Source organism: Hemicordylus capensis, chromosome 3, assembly GCF_027244095.1.
Source record: "Hemicordylus capensis ecotype Gifberg chromosome 3, rHemCap1.1.pri, whole genome shotgun sequence".
In the NCBI taxonomy this organism is placed as follows: Eukaryota; Metazoa; Chordata; class Lepidosauria; order Squamata; family Cordylidae; genus Hemicordylus; species Hemicordylus capensis.
Genome location: NC_069659.1, coordinates 100,416,625 through 100,429,350, shown reverse-complemented (window position 1 = coordinate 100,429,350; position 12,726 = coordinate 100,416,625). Strand labels below are relative to the sequence as shown.

At 42.0% G+C, this 12,726-nt stretch overlaps 1 protein-coding gene across 3 annotated transcripts in view; it reads left to right on the top strand.

Moving 5' to 3' along the window:
• USP9X (ubiquitin specific peptidase 9 X-linked) overlaps positions 1–12,726 on the top strand; it is a 192,346-nt gene that overhangs the window by 66,398 nt on the left and 113,222 nt on the right. For all 3 annotated transcript variants that reach the window (XM_053310945.1, XM_053310946.1, XM_053310947.1), the window contains exons 7-9: positions 649–764; positions 9,758–10,009; positions 10,090–10,228. In XM_053310945.1, coding sequence (XP_053166920.1) covers positions 649–764; positions 9,758–10,009; positions 10,090–10,228 — 507 coding nt within the window. The remainder of the gene's footprint in view (positions 1–648; positions 765–9,757; positions 10,010–10,089; positions 10,229–12,726) is intronic.

The following is a 12,726-nucleotide window of genomic DNA, read 5'->3' as shown; positions in this document are numbered from 1 at the left end:
TTTAAAAAGATAAAATACCATATTTACCTGAATAGAAGATGACTCTGAATTTAAGATGACCCCTTTTAAAAATTGCAAGTTAAATACAGGTTATACCTGTATTTACCCAAAAGGAAGAAGATTCTGAATTTAAAATGATCCCCTAATTTCTAGCACTAAAGAACTTGGAAAAAAGCTAGTCTTGGATTCGGGTAAATATGGTATTAGATAATAAAACAAAATTAGAGAATGGTCATAAGAGAATACCCACGCTTAAAGGAGCATATCTATATATTTAATTATCCTGGGTGAGCCTTGAAATGTGCATCAAGGCACCCAGGTAATTGGCTGGGTGGCGGAAGTGCCTGATTGGCTGAGGCGCACCCAGGAGAATTGGTCATTGTGGTGGGCCTGGCCGGGAAGCCAAGTGTCGGTGGGCTATTCCGTGGAGTTGGGCAGGGGGAAGGGAAGGAGGACAAGAGAGAGTTGGGTGGGGCGGGAGGGAGAGTGACGCAGCAGGGAGGGTGAACAGCCAACCCCAAAGAGTGCACAGATGCTCTGTGCGGGTCGGCTAGTTTGCTTCTAATTCATACAGAGTTAGTTCTTTGTAATATAGATGTTTCTGGTGCTAGAAATTACTTCTAAAGCTGGAAAAATTGTTTTTTGCAGGGTTGGCTAGTAGATCTCATCAACAAGTTTGGCACGTTAAATGGTTTTCAGATCCTACATGATCGTTTTATGAGTGGATCAGCACTGAATGTTCAAATTATTGCAGCTCTCATCAAGTAAGTCTTGGGTTTTTAAAAGGATGTATCTGAGAAGGGTAAGCTGAATAGAGAAATTTGATGTTGTGATATCTTAAGATGCAGGGCATCTTTAAAACTGCGTAAAGAGGATTTATGCAACTAGCTAGGCTAGTTATTAATACAAGTCTTACTGAGACTTTATCATGCACTTGGGGCACCTGGCAAAGATGCACTTGGTTTATATTGGCTTTGGAGCCTTTGACCTTTCCAGTTAAAGCAGATGATAATATCAAGGGTCACAATAGGGACAAAGCAGGTTGAGATAAGACCTTAGGCTGGTGATGTCATATCTTCACTGCAATTGCCAGGGCTATCAGTAATGCATCTTTTTCAGTTAATAGTTTTCTTTGCAGATATTAGAATAAGACTCCCAATTCAGACATATCTAAAATTATTTAGTATACAGGCATGAGGAGATTTGGATTGTTAGTTACCAGGACATGAGCAGGTTAGACAATTTCAAGTATTTGGAAGCAAAACTCTCAGCAAATCTGTGTCAGTTAAAATTCCTGAACCCAGTTGAGACTTCTGAAGTAAAAAATGATGGTGGTTCTAAAGCTTGTGTGTAAAGCTCTACTTTATTAATTGATTACAGAGAGATTAGTAGTTGGCAAAAATGTTTACTTAGGTTTGTTTGGGGAGAAAAAGCCACTAGCATGAAAATGTCAAAGTTGTCAAACCCTTTTAGGGAACAGGTCTGCATTTCCATGCCTGCTGTCTGTGATACGATGTGGCTCAATTATTTTGGCTTGCCTTTTGGTTTTGTAGGGATAAAGGAGAAAGAAATCTACGTTAGAACAGGAAATACTTTGGTACCCTGGCTATATTGCGCTGGTTTGATAAGAGAGGAGGTGTTACATTAGTAAATGAAAAACTGATGATTTTCAACTATTGAGTTCATAGTTCAAGGTTATGAATAAAGTTTGTCCATCTGTCGTTAACACTGGCATCTGTTGTTCAAACAAATCCCTTTCTTGCCAGAATTTTTTGAGAGAATCTGTTCAGTAGATCAAACCAGAAATTTTATAGGTTTATGGTCAGCTAGATTTGTTACCTTGGAGGAGACTTACAATATAATGCAAAGATGGCAGCTGAACTGGTACCAGTACTTCTGGGTTAGACATAGTATAAATCAGGAATTGAAACTGTTTTAACGGTTGACCCCATTTGAGGGGTGTAGAGGATGCTAAAGAACGATTTGGTAACCAGTACTAAATCTTACTGTTTTTGAAAATGGATTGTAAGTTGTACACAGAGTTATGGGGAAGTTATTTTCTAAAGGATGGAAAATAGCAGAGGAAGGCTGGGCCAGAATTGATTGAGGAGAGGAAGTGGGAATGCCTGATCTGGCCAAGGAAGTTTGTTTTTGCAGCCCCAGACCTTCCGAAGACAAGCTTGCTTGCAGGTTGATTGCTCTCCTGTCCCACCTGTGCCTTCCATCTGAGTGCTTGACTGATTCCACCTCTCACTGAGGACCAGAGATCTCTTGTGAGAGGGAGATTTCTGGAGCCCTCGGGAGCATAAATTGGCACGCCAGAAGCGTAGCTGGCAGACTGCCGAAGCCAGCCACCAAAGGGAGCCAGCCCTTTTAGCACACACCACCACCCCCAGTTCAGTTGAGGGGTTGACGAACTTATTTATTTATTTATTTATTTATTTATTTATTTATTTATTTATTTATTTATTTATTTATTTATTTTTAACTTAGTCCCTACAGGAGGCTTTCCTAGGGTGGCGGGGTGTGTGCGCGTGGAGGTTTCTCCTCCCCCTGCTGGCCTTCTATTAGAAATTGTCCGATTCAGGCGTCTTGGGCCCTTTCTTGGCCTATTCCCTGGCGTGGTGGCTATTTTGGAGGGTGCTGCGCCTGCGCACTGGGACCCTGTGTGCCCTGGGGGGTGCTTCAGTTCGACCATGAACCTTCAAACTGAACTGGTTTGATGTTGAACTGGTTCGGATTCGAGCCAGTTTGCACACCCCTAGTTGGAGGTCTTGGTTGAATTTGGTTAGTCCTCTTTTATTGGGTTGTGCCAGGCCTTTTGTTGTAATGTGTTTGGGTTCTTTTAGGCAGGGTGCTGCAGGGGGTGCATCTGGCGGCTCTGGGGCAGCTATTACTGTTGTGGTGAATAGAAGAATTGGTGTTGGCAGAGCAGCTGGCCGTTACAGGGGAAGGGAAACCAGTAATTTAGTAACAGTTTCCACTTCCGGCTGCCCTGTCAGCTCTCTGGACTCAGGGAGCAGTTCCAACAACCACAGAACCTGGCCATGCTCCTCTGCAGTGCCAGGTCAGTTAAGAATAAGGCCGAAATCATCCATGGATGAGGGGCTCCCTGGCTTGTATAACTGAGACCTGGTTGTGGGAGGCAAGTGGTCCAGTGTGGGCCCAGCTTCTCCCATCAGGCTACTCTGTTGTGGAGTAGGCTAGGAGAAGTGGGTGGGGTGTGTGTGTAGTGGCTGTGGTCCATAAGAATACCATTTCCCTTACCAAGGCACCTGTGTGACAGTTGACTTCTATTGAGTGTGTATTTCTGGGGCTGGGAATTAGGGATAGATTGGGAATTCTGTTGGTGTACCATCCAACCTGCTGCCCAACTGGCTCCCTAACTGAGTTGATGAAGCTGGTCTTGGAGTTTGTGTTGGAGTTACCCAGACTTTTAGTGCTGGGGAACTTCAGTATCGGTTGTGAGGCTGACTTGTCTGGTGCAGCTCAGGAGTTCATAGTGGCCATGACAACAATGGGCCTATCCCAACTAGTTTCAGGACCAACTCATGTTGCCAGCCACATACTCGATTTGGTCTTTTGTTCAGTTCAGGGGCCTGTTCCGTGGGTGCGGGATCCTGTGGTTTTCTCATTGTCATGGACAGACCACTACGTGGTTAAGGTTGGTTTCACTACCACAACCCAGCCCTGCAGGGGTAGAGGACCTATTAAGATGCTCTGCCTAAGATGGCTGCTGGACCCAGTAGGATTCCAAAAAGCCTTGGAGGGTTTTTAATGTTGGTCCTGCCAGTAATTCTGTTGATGTCCTGGTGGGAACCTGGAATAGGAAACGCACCAGGGCAGTAGACACGATCGCTCCTAAGCGTCCCTTTTGACCTGGTTTAAAAATGGCCCCTTGGTATACAGAGGAGTTGCGGGGTCTGAAGCAGCAAGGTAGGTGACTAGAGTGCAAGTGAAGCAGAACTCTGCTTGAAATTGATCAGACATAGCATAGAGCCCGTTTGAAGGCTTATGTGGAAATGGTGCATTTGGTTTAAAAAACACACCAAACAATTCTGGTCTGCACACATTGCTTCTGCAGGTTTGCATTGAACAGAGCTGTCCCGGATTGTAAGGAGTTAGGTTCAGGCTCCTTCAGTTTCAAACCAATCCCTGGAGACTATGTTCTGCTGCAATGCTTTTAATGGATTCTTTGTGGACAAAATCTCCTGTATTTGGGCCAACTTGGACTCCACTGTTTTTGCAGACTATTAAGGTAGTGTCCAGCAATCCCTCTTGCAGTATTGGATTGGATCGGTTTTAATCTGTGATGCCTGAGGACGTGGACAAGCTGCTTGGGGCGTTGCGGCCTACCACTTGCTCTCTGGATTCTTGCCTGATTTGGCTGCTTCTATCTAGCAGGGAGATTGTTGGAGATGGCCTAGTCAATATCATTAACTCATCGCTGAGGGAGGGTAGGTTGCCTCCTTGTTTGAAGGAGGCAATGATTAGACCACTTATTAAGAAGCCTTCTCTAGATCCCTCAGTTATGGATAGTTATAGGCCGGTATCCAATCTCCCATGGTTGGGCAAGGTGATTGAGAGAGTGGTGGCTAACCAGCTCCAGGAGGTTTTGGAGGAAACAGATTTAGACCCATTTTAAACTGGCTTTAGAGCAGGCTATAGGGCCTGCTCTATAGGGACACACTCCAAGGGACACACCCTTGGCCGGCCTGATGGATGACTTTTACCAGGGAATCGACAGATGGAGTGTGACTCTGTTGGTTCTTTTGTATCTCCTGGCAGCATTCAATACCATTGACCATGGGTATTCTCTTGGATAGTCTGGGGGAGTTGGGGATAGGAGGCACTGCTCTGCAGTGGTTCCACTCCTTTCTCTCAGGCATATTCCAGATGGTGGAGATTGGTGATGGTTCCTCTTCGAAACGGGAGCTATTGTATGTAGTCCCTCAGGGTTCCGTTCTGTCACCAATGCTTTTTAACATCTACATGAAACAAATGGGTGAGGTCATCTGGAGTTTTGGTGTATAGTGTTATCAGTATACTAACACCCAAATCTATTTCTCCTCATCCTCATCATCATGAAATGACATTCTCTCCCTAAATGCCTCCCTAAGGGCAGTAATGGGTTGGATGAGGGATGACAAATTGAAGCTAAATCCAAGCAAGACAGATGTGCTCATTGTGGGGGGTTGGAATTTGAGGGATGAGTTACATCTTCCTGTGCTGGATGGGGTTACATTACCCAGAAGGGGGGAGAACGATCTCAAAATTTTGGTGCAGCAGCTGGTAATCTCCAGGCTTGAGTATTGCAGTGCGCTCTACATGGGACTGCCTTTGTACATAGTTTGGAAACTGCAGTTTTCGAAATGCGGCAGCCAGAGAGGTCTCTGGGGTAACCCAGAGAGACTATATTATGCCTGTTTTAAAACAGTTGCACTGGCTGCCAATATATGTCTGGGCAAACTACAAAGTGCTGGTTATTACCTTTAAAGCTCTGAACAGCTTGGGTCCAGGCTACCTTAGAGAGCGCCGCCTTCTGTATTTATTATTTATTTATTTAACATATTTTTATACCACCCAAAACTTGCATCTCTGGGCAATTTACAACAAAAACAGAAAAGTTAATACATTAGTTAAACCAGATAAATGACAACAAAGAAATTAAAACATTGGTTAAAATAAATGACAGCAAAAAGTTAAAACATTACAATTTAGAACCTTATAACAATATTTTAAAACAAAATTTAAACTATTAAAACAGTATTTAATTAAAAGCCTGGGTGAACAAATGTGTCTTTTAAAGATTTTTTTTAAATGGTCAGAGATGGGGAGGTTCTTATTTTTTATTTATTAATTAATTAGATTTATATACCTCCCTTCCAATTATTTCAGCAGGGAGTGCGTTCCAAAGCATTGAGGCAGCAACAGAGAAGGCCCGTCCCCGAGTAGCCACCAGACGAGCCGGTGGCAACTGCAGACGGACCTCTCTGGGTGATCTCAATAGGCAGTGGGATTCATGACGAAGATGTTCCCTTAAATACCCAGGGCCCAAGCCATTTAGGGCTTTATAGGTTATAACCAGCACCTTGTATTTTGCCTGGAAACCTATCGGCAGTCAGTGTAGTTCTTTCAATACAGGAATAATATGGTCTCCCCGAGATAACCCAGAGACCAACCTGGCTGCTGCATTTTGAACCAGTTCTAGTTTCCGGACTACATACAAAGTCAGCCCCACATAGAGAGCATTACAGTAATCCAATCTGGAGGTACCAGCATATGTACCACTGTCCTGAGGTCGTTTATCTCAAGAAACTGATGCAGCTGGTGTATCAGCCAAAGCTGATAAAAGGCACCTCTGGCCACTGCCTCATCCTGAGATACCAGGGAGAGGATCGGATCCAGAAGCACCCCCAGACTGCATACCTGTTCCTTCTGGGAAGTGTGATCCCATCCAGGACAGGCAGATCAAACTCATCTCTCGAGTTTCGAGCCCGCACAAAAAGTACCTCTGTCTTCTCTGGATTCAGTCTTAGTTTGTTATCCCTTATCCAGCCCATCACTGCCTCCAGGCAGGCATTTAGGGAGGTTATGCCTCTTCCCGATGAGGTTGACATGGAGAAATGGATTTGGATGTCATCAGCATACTGATAGCACTCTGAACCAAATCTCCTGATGATCTCTCCCAGCGGATTCATGTGGATGTTAAACAACATCGGAGACAATACGGAGCCCTGAGGGACACCATACAAAAGTTCAGATTTGGAAGAACAGTCTCCAAGGGAACTCCATCTGGAACCTGCCTGAAAGGTAGGAGCGGAACCACTGTCCCCCAACCCCCTCAGATGCTCCAGAAGGATACTATGGTTGACAGTATCAAAAACCTCCAAGAAGTCCAAAAGGACCAACAGAGTCACACTTCCTCTGTCAATTCCCAATTGGAGATCATCTTTCAGGCCAACCAAGGCAGTCTCCACCCCATAGCCCACCCAAAAGCCAGTCTGAAAATGGGTCTTGATAATCAGTTTCCTCCAAGACTGTTCGTTCTATCTATCTATCTATCTATCTATCTATCTATCTATCTATCTATCTATCTATCTATCAGATTTATACCCTGCCCAAACTTATGTCTCTGGGCAGCTGAAAGTATGAACCCCATTGTACATTGAGGTAATCTAGATAAGTCCGTCTTCAGTTATCACCGGCACGTCTGGTGGCGACTTGGAACTGGACCTTCTCTGTAGCTGCTCCTGGCCTATGGAATGCAGACCCGGCAGATATCCGCAGTTTAGGCTCTCTGTTGGCCTTTAAGAAAGCCCTAAAAACTTGCTTGTTTGGCCTGGCCTTCCAAGGTTTTTAAATTGCTTTAAAGTATTTTAATTGGTTTTAAATGGTCTTGAATTGTGTTTAAAAAAATTATATTGTTCTAGGTGGTGTGTTTTGAATGGTATTTGGTTTTATGTCTTTTTAAACTTGTTGTGCATCACCCCACTGTTGCCTCTAAGGCGTGCTCACGTGCGTGCGCTCATGTTTTTTAATGTCCGCGCAGTTAATTTTAGATCCCGCTCAGGTTGAATTAGGAAGGTCCCACTCTGAATGCATGTCTAAAAGCCATCATGGCTTTTAGAAAGCTTGTTAAAACTTGGCTTTTTATCCAGGCTTTTACATAATCATTTTTACTGCTGCTTCTCTGTGTTTTTACCTGTTGTATTGTTTTTATGCTAGTATTTTATAGATTTTAAATTTGGTCTGTTTTTATATATTTTTTAGCTTAATATTTTTATTGTCTTTTATTGTATGTTTTAACTTTTGTAAACCGCCTTGGGGTTGTCTTTTAACGAAAGGCGGTATATAAATGCAACAATCAATCAATAAAATGTGTGCACACAGTGCTTGATACTGCTGCCCAGAACAAAACTCATTCCACACAGAGATGAAAAAAATTAGTGACCACTGCACCCAGAGCCTTTGGATGGGGCAGTCGATAAATATGATAGATAGATAGAGACATTAAAAGCTCCATGTAGAGTGCCTCTTGAAGGGAAGCCCAGTGTAGATACCATTTAGATGGTATCTAATGATTCAGAGGCTAAACAGAATATTCTTGGTTAATATCTTTTCATGTTAGAAATATAGGATTCTGGAAGGAGACTTGTATCATTTATGGCAGCCAAGTCCTATAGCTGTTAACTGAATTTTTGTGCTCCAGATTGTTCAGCAAATTATAGGAGAGAGACTGAATTAGGACCCCTTGGTTATATTGTTGACTGATGTACAAGTAGTTGGTTACACAGCTATCTGACTATCAATTGTTAGACTATGGGGAGCAAGAACCTGGAAGTAACTGTTAATTTCTCAGATACAGGAGTGGTTGATTAAGGTTCTGGAAATGGCTAGAATGAACAAGTTGACACATTTGTCCACTTGAGAACTGGAATAAGGGGTGTTTCTTAAAGTGACAACACTTTTGGAACTCTCTTTATAGATTGAATAGACTGGATCTGATTTTCCTCTATTTAATATGATATATTATGTAATAAATTGAAAAGATCCATCCCTTTCCATCTTTTGTATTTTCTTAGTGTATTTTTTAAAAATGCATTAATTCAAATCGTATTCTTAAATCTGTGTGAGAAGCAAAAATCTAATGTCCATATTGATTACCTTTAAAGTTGGACATTAGATTAAAAGGTGGTGTTCGTTAATGAAAATTTGTTTTGCAGTTGAAAAATGTACATGTAAATTGTTGCAATTTTATTTATTGTTCATCCTAGTACTGCAAGTACTATTTAGCTGCGCAACTTGCTTTAACACAATCCCATTTAAGTTAAACTTTTTTACACTTTACAAACCCTTAGATTAGTCTAATCTAGGAGATAAAGTTTGCGGACGTTTCCTTAATTAACATGGAAATTAGCTGCAAAGCCTGTATAGTTTGCAGAGAGGATCGGTTTTTCTGTCGGCTTTGATCTAGCAAGTTCAGCTTGGGGGCAATTTACCTTAATTGGCAATTATATTGCTTAGGAAACTACAGAAATGGTAAAACTGATGATAGCAAAGGTTAGTCATAAGGCTTCAGAGTTTTTCCAGCAGTAACTTGTTCTTGGAATAGCTTTACCAAAGACTTTCTGGTGTGGACCACAATCTCACCATCTGCTCTCACAATCAGTAGTGTTAATTCTTGTGTGGAAACTTGTTTGCATGTGTGGATTGTACTCTGAATTGGAGCAAGAGTACACTACGTGTGGGTTTTGCTGTTGTACGTACTTGTATTGGGTGTAGTAAGGGTAGGGTGTGTGTATCTACTACGGCCTAATAAAGCTTAACTTGGATATCTCGCCTTGCGCAATATACTTGAATGAGGTGCATGCAAGATGAGCCAGAGTAATCTTGCTAACAACCTGATGTATCAAGGATTGAGGACCTGTTCGCAATATTTTGTACTGATGGATTAGGATCCTAGTATATTCACTCTCTTTGCTGAACTAGCTGTACCTTTATGGCTTTAATTGTTTATTGGTCTCAATTGGATTTTTACTTGTATTTTTGTCATTTATGTGTGCCCAGAGTACCTTACATGATTAGATGTGCAAGACAAATAAGTACTAATTGACTTGTTCTTTTAACTAAAGTATTGGTATATTTTGTCGGTTTCTTTAAAATAACCCAATATTTACTGTTGGTTTTAAGGTTTACCTAAAAATAATACTTAAAGCTTAATTTCCATTTACACTGCTCTTTCCCCCCCTTCCAGACCATTTGGACAGTGCTACGAGTTTCTAACACTTCATACAGTGAAGAAATACTTCCTTCCAATTATAGAAATGGTTCCACAGTTCTTAGAAAACTTAACTGATGATGAACTGAAAAAAGAAGCCAAGAATGAAGCCAAAAATGATGCTTTGTCAATGATAATCAAATCTCTAAAGAACTTAGCCTCAAGAGTTCCAGGACAAGAGGAAACAGTAAAAAACTTAGAAATATTTAGATTAAAAATGATACTTAGGTAGGTAAGACTTTCTTTTCTTTTAATATTATAGTTGTTGGTATTCTATTCTCTGCTCTTATACTTATGTTTTCCCACAGGTTGTTGCAAATTTCATCTTTCAATGGAAAAATGAATGCACTAAATGAAGTTAACAAGGTAATATCTAGTGTGTCATACTATACCCATCGGCATGGCAATCCTGAAGAAGAGGAATGGCTTACAGCAGAAAGAATGGCAGTAAGTTCACTTGCAATTATTTGGTGATTATCTGTTGGAAAATTTTGTACATTTTTCTTGCCAGGACATGTTTTCAGTGGGTGGCATTCAAACTAATACTTCCTCATTGGAAAGTCCTGTGAATGGAAGGAGCATTGGGCTTATACGGTTCCTCACATTCATGGAAGGAGTTGCTTTTTGACAGAGGGTTTGTCTGGCTGCCACCCAGTGACTACACTAAAAATGTGCACTGTAACTCAGTGGAGCTCAGGCTTTGCTATAAGCCTGTCCCAAATATTCTGAGCTTGAAGTTTAGTTAGGAGTGGGGGTGGGGGTTAATTTTACAGTCATCCCTCGCCAACTGCTAGGGTTCTGTTCTGGCAAAACATCACCATTGGCAAATTCGCAGTTGGCAAGGCATTAAAGTCTATGGGAAATTGGGGGTTTGGGGAACCATGACCGCAAAAAGTCCTAAAAATAAAGGAGGGGAAATACAAAATAATTGCTAAAAATAACAAAAAGTCCTGTAGTATCCCAGGAGTCACGAAGAAGAATGAACATATTGAACCACTGGACATTTTTTTTTGGACCCCCCCCCCCCCAATCACCCAAAGGCTTTTTAAATTGACAAAGGACAGCAAGTTCAGCATGGGTTAACAAGGGTCACCAAGAGGAATGAGCAGATTGAACCTCTGAACCCCACAAAATTGCTGAAACTTTTCCAAATTACTGAAAAACCTCGCCAAACGTGGATACTCAGGCCACGGTTGGCAAGACCTGTCACAATTTCCCATTCACATATACTCAAAACCACATTTGGTAAAACTGTGGCTGGCAAGGGATGACTGTAGTGCAGCATTACAGAAGACAGACAGACAGGGCAGGGTCCAAAAGTAAAAGAAAATAATGGCTAAGATAAGACATTGCTAGTTAAGAAATTTCCAAACTGGTGGCTAGTGTCAGAACTAGGGATGAGCCTGAAGCATTTCGGCGCCTCTTTGGAGAGGCACCGAAATGCTTTGGCTCCCTGGGGCTGAAACCTTTTGGTGCGGGATGAGGGATTCCCTTAAGGGGAGGCATGCAGTTTCTACCTGCCTGTCGTCCAAGCGCCTGCTGGCCTGCCGCGGCACTGTTGTAGCAGAAATAATTCCATGCAAGCAGTGGCTTGTGCCCCTTGCTCCTTTAAACTGCCACAGTGATTGGATGTGTCAAAACCATTTACATGCCAACGCCGTGCAAGGGATACTGGGAGGACCCATCCCATCTGCTAGTGATATGCTTTCAGGGGGCTGTAGAGAGAAGGGGAATCAGTGCAAATCACCCTTTGTACAAGCAGGGCATCTTCCCTTCATAGAGTATTAGGATGTTGTCCATTGTTAAAGGCTCTTCATTGTCTGCTGTGATGCATTCCTTTACTCTGAAGTCGGCTATCCTCAACTACCTAATGCTAGGAGAGTGATTGTTTTTTTGGTAAAGATATATTAGAAAAGCATAATTATCCTACAGTGTTTCCAACAAATTACTTACACTCTGTGACTTTGTCATGTGTGAAATGCCAGACTATACACAGCTTGATGCTTTACTGTTCATCTGCATACATTTATTTCATGTGCAGTTCACACAAACATCTGCATAAGGCATACTTCCAAAATGCAAAAATAGGAACAGTAATATACCAGGTATAGGCCCCAGAAAATAAGAACTGTCCCTGGTAAATAGGAACTAGGGATGTGTATGAATTGGTTCAGAGGCCCTGTTATGGACCTCCAAAACGGTTCGAAGGTTGGTTTGATGGAGGGTGGGTTACCTTTTAAGGAGCAGGAAGGATCAGGGTGGATTCTAGTCAGTAAGACTAGATTTAAATCATGGTTTTTTTTAACATAAGAACTCATTCTTGCTGGTATCATCTTAATATTTACAACCAGATGAAGGCTTCATTTTTGGTCTTCTTACAGAAACCTCTGGAAGAGCATGACATTGTGAATGCATTAATGGAATTTATTTACCAAAAAAATTAAACACTGCATATATACAGTCTCATGCTACATAATTAAAAATGAATCCTTATTTCATGATGAATACCTTTGGACTAAAATGTATCTTAAAATAGAAAACTATCTTTAGATAGACCTTGTCCTCCAAAAGCATTTTATTTTTAAAAAATCTGATTTAAATAAAAACATCCAATTTAAATAAAAACCCAATTTTCTTGATTTTTTTTTTTAATGATTTTTAACCACCCTGAGGAGGGTACTCTTACCCACCCACCGACCCCGCTGTTTTTTCCCTGCCAGTGCTGTGTTTAAGAATGGTCCCACGGAGCGACAGCATACCTCCTTGCTGCTCCAGTGCACGTTGGATTGGAAGCGCTCAGTGCGTGTATGCGTGTTCACGATGTGCACACGCGTACCGTGCACATCTGGTCCGATGAGTACCAGGGTGGCAAGGAGGTATGCTGCTGCCCCACAGGACTGTTGTTAAACACAGCCCCAGGGGGGGAGTAAGAGCACCCTCCCTGC